Source organism: Cyprinodon variegatus, unplaced genomic scaffold (assembly GCF_000732505.1).
Source record: "Cyprinodon variegatus isolate N-32 unplaced genomic scaffold, C_variegatus-1.0 Scaffold14, whole genome shotgun sequence".
Taxonomy (NCBI): domain Eukaryota; kingdom Metazoa; phylum Chordata; class Actinopteri; order Cyprinodontiformes; family Cyprinodontidae; genus Cyprinodon; species Cyprinodon variegatus.
In genome coordinates, this window is record NW_015150467.1 from 2434258 (window position 1) to 2438464 (window position 4207).

General features: G+C 40.1%; 1 protein-coding gene across 1 annotated transcript in view; it reads left to right on the top strand.

Moving 5' to 3' along the window:
• The first annotated feature begins 757 nt into the window (after positions 1-757).
• tlcd1 (TLC domain containing 1) overlaps positions 758-4207 on the top strand; it is a 12283-nt gene continuing 8833 nt past the window's right edge. Inside the window, exons 1-2 of the mRNA XM_015383808.1 lie at positions 758-1299; positions 2454-2536. Coding sequence (XP_015239294.1) covers positions 1094-1299; positions 2454-2536 — 289 coding nt within the window. The 5' untranslated portion in view covers positions 758-1093. The remainder of the gene's footprint in view (positions 1300-2453; positions 2537-4207) is intronic.

Below are 4207 nucleotides of genomic sequence, written 5' to 3' on the forward strand. Positions count from 1 at the left end.
CATACAAAATGCTTATATATGTATGTTTAGCTCTCTGCAAGTCATCTAAGAGTCTTCAGTAAAATTATTGATAAATAGCTATTTTCATAAAATATATTAAATAATCAATTTATGTAGATATTAGTAGCCTACTTGTAAATATCAATTTTATGCAGAATGATTATTGATCAAAGTTGGTAGCTAAGTAATGACAATGGAAAAGATATTCACCCCAAAACTCAAAGAATTGTATCCACTATAACTTTTATCTAAAGCACAGATGTTTAAATATTTATGTATCAGCAAAGGTTGTAGAAAAGTATAGTTAGTCTTTATCTAGAAAATATGGATGTTGTGCCCATTCATTTTCCTGTTGAAGATTGACCCTGAGGTTCTGGTGCCTATCAACTTTCGGCCACCCCTCAGTTTACATTGGTTACTGCCTGGGCACCCTTATAAAAAAATGTCTGGCTACGCCTCTGCTGTGGTCTGATGAGAAAATCCAATTACCCAAACAGTCACTGACATTTTAGCACGTCACGTGCGCCCACGAGATCAAAGAGGGACAAAAAAAAAAAAAAACAATACGATCCACTGCAGCCATTCGTTTCATTTTTATTTCTCATTTCTTAGCTTATAGCACATTTTAAGCAGCCCTGCGCTGGATTCAGTGATTTCTGCTACTTGCGTAACATAACCGCGGTGGCGCGTCTGCCCCTCCTTGTTCCTGTGAAGCAGCTGCGCCACCCCACCCTCCCCCTCCCTCCCTCCTCCCGTCATTCTGCACAGACAGCCGAGCTGAACGCATCATGTCTACGAGACGCAGTGTAAAGAAAAACACCTCAACACTGGAATGATCCGACCCGGTTATCCTCTGCTGGACCTGGATCAGGACCTGCGCTAAAAAAAACCACCTCATCCATCAGCTCTGCGGTGATTTGAGCGGAGGATCCTCTTCTGCAGCTCCAGTCTCTCCTCTTCCTGCAGACCCCCCGGTGTGCACAGCCCTCTCATCACACGGAGAAAAACCTTTTTACACTGAAAAAACCCCACCAAACCGGTTCTGTGGGGCAGCAGTGGGCGCTTATATAGAAGCAGGGACGTAAAGAAGAGAATGGAGGCCCTGCTGCCTTTGCTGAAGAGCCACCCGGGCCCCTCGGTTCTGGTCTGCTCTCTGCTTTTCAGGGTGGCCCACCAGCTGCTGCAGAGGCTGCCCGTCCCTAAGGTGGTGCAGCAGGACGCCTTCCGTTCCTGGAAGTGGAAGAACCTGTCAGTGTCCATGGTGCACTCCCTGCTCACTGGGACATGGGCCCTGACCTGGTGAGTGTCCATCCAGGGCAGACAGCTGCCTCACCAATCTATGCGTCCATTTCACACTGGGGTGGCATTGTCTATTCACGGTTCACATGATATTCGATGTGTGGGAGAATGTGTGTGTGCAGCAGTGACAGCCTGTGGTAGCCAGGAGAAGATGAGGGCATGTCCAGACTGAGCGAGGGATGGGGGAGAGACAATGGCATTCTTAGGAGGGGAGGGACATGCCTGTGTACAGTGGGAGACACAGAGCTCTGCTGCTTTTGCTCGATTATTCAACAGCTAAGCACTTTTTCCCTCACATCTGAGCCACAAACAGAAAGACGAAAAATATCAACAGGAAAAACCTGCTGGCTTATTGTGAAAGCATTTAAAAAAAAACGTTTTTTTTTTTTCAGATCATGCACATGACTCATCTTTTGACATGAGGAGATGGTAGTAAGGCTCATGCATTCAAATCCCTCTATGATTTTAGGTAACTCTGAATCAGGTTTGTGAAGGAAGAAATGAATCAGTAATACACGGCACAATACGCCACCGGTCTTTCACTGTGGCATGTTTACACAGGGAGGCACTCCCAGAAAACCCTGAATTATTAGGTGTGTGTGAAATAAAATGAAAGCAGAGGTAATCTTTATCACTCACAAGATAGTATCTGTTACAATGATCAAATGACATCTCTCAAAAGTGTAGGGAACCTGCTCACATACAAGACTTTCCAAAGAGAATTGGAGAAACTTTGTGAGGCACAGTGGGGGAAATATTGCAAAGTCATGCTGTGGGATCTTACAAACATGTATGAAAGAAAACAAGATCCTGAGACCGGATCAAACTATGAGCTCTTTTTTTTTTTTATATATATTTTCTCAGGTATATTCAATTATTTTTCAGGTAAATTGTGAAGTAATAATCTTAGAGTGTGAGAATATTGCAGATATAATTATAGTTTTTTGTTTCGTTTTCTTTGCTACTAACTAATTGGTGTGTGCAGTTCTATGAGCCACCACACCTATAACGCATCTGCTAAAAGCAATCATGTCTGGTGGTTGGGGGATGTTTTAAAGGGCATTACTTACTGATATCTCTTAATGAGGCAGTGTTTGTCTGACTCTGGTGAATATTCAGGGCGATTAATCCATAATGTGTATCCTTCTCTACAGTGTGGTGATCTGGCCTGAGACGCTTAGCAACATCCATAAGTTTCACACCCCTTTGTCCTACGTGCTCATCTGCGTCTCCACAGGTCAGTACACACAGATCTGTTATTTTTTTACAAATTTGACAATGATGTCACAGAACAGTTGTGTGCAGCATATAACTGTGTGGCGAAAAAGAATTGATTTGCATAATTTTCTAAAATCGGTAAATAATAATAAAACCAATAAAAAATTAAAGATTATGACTTTGTTACCCCTCAATAAAAAAGGTGTAAATAGTTGTCTTTAGGTTTGACCTTATTGGGATAAACAGTGAATGTATTAATCCAGCTGCTTCCTGAAAGCCTCAGAAGTTTGGAGATCCGTCTTCTAGCAGGAAATTATATATACATACTATGTTACTGAAAAAAAACATCTTCAAATATAACCATAAAAGCATTCTAAGAGCGCAGAACTACGGCAAGTAGCTCATTTCCACCCACATGTTGTGACTTCCAACTTAAGTTAATACCTGTATTCATAGAATCTTTCAAAAAATTTCCTGGATTCAGATGTTGATCTAGATCATCACCAAAACTCAATATGTTATCATTAGTTGCCAATAATAATATGCACATTCTCTGAAAATGTCTGCAAAATACGACCATAGTCATTTTTGTTATTTAGAAGACAGATAAACAGACAAACCAATGCAGATGAAAACATATCATCCTTGGCAGATGTAACAATATAGGCCAGGTGTTCTTCCTGATAGTGTTTATTTGCTCATTTTTTGGCCTAAAAAGAATTTTTGCGCTGCCGGTATCAGCAGAGATAAATATTGCTGTACACTGTCGGTATCTTGCAGTACCTTATGATACATCCATCAATTTGGTAGCTTCTGCACATTTAGCTCCCATTTTAGTGAATATGAATGTTTGTATTGTATTTCAAGTGCTAATCATCTTGTATTCCTGTTGGAGTTCGGTATTTTTTTAGCTTTTTCTACACGTGATCTTGGATTTTTACCTTTTTTTTTTTTTTTTTTTTTGAGTACCCACTGGGTAAAAGCTGGCTTGCTTGTCTCCCTTACTTTCCCCTTTACTCATTGGCACATGCGCTGTCATTCCTCTGGTCACATGGGCTTAAACCACATATAAGTTTGCTAACAAATAGTGCAAAAAGAAACTATTTTGTAAAGCTACAGTATGTGACTTGTCCCCTTTAACACATATGGCATCTCATATGAGTCTGGCATCAATCGAGACCTATTTTCCAATCACGAACCTTTTGCAAAACTATAAAATCCATTATTAATGACCCTGATCTCGTGTTTTTATAAAGCTGGAGGAGAGCTACCTTAAAACACTTTCAGTTGTAATTTGCGACTATCAGTTTCGCTTGTTAATTCGGATTTTAGTTCTGGGAACCAAATATCATTTTCCTTCTGCACATCTTACCGTTATGGGACACTATGTTGATCTTTCACATAAATTATGAACTAAATACTGCGAAGCTTGTGGATGCGATGCAGAATGTTTAAATATTCAAGAAGTATGGAAACTTTAGCAAGCCTTTACAGCCAGAGAAGCATTATTTATTTTGATTTTAGTGTTCATACAAAAAAAAAAAGGTTTTGGCTTTAAATAGTTACGTATAAGGAGTTATCGTACCTACATGCTGTTGTGTGACAGTGTTGGAGGTTTAATCGTACCTCTTTTATTCAACAGTCTACTCCTATTGTATAATTAAGTCACTCTCTGTTGTTCAAAGCTGTC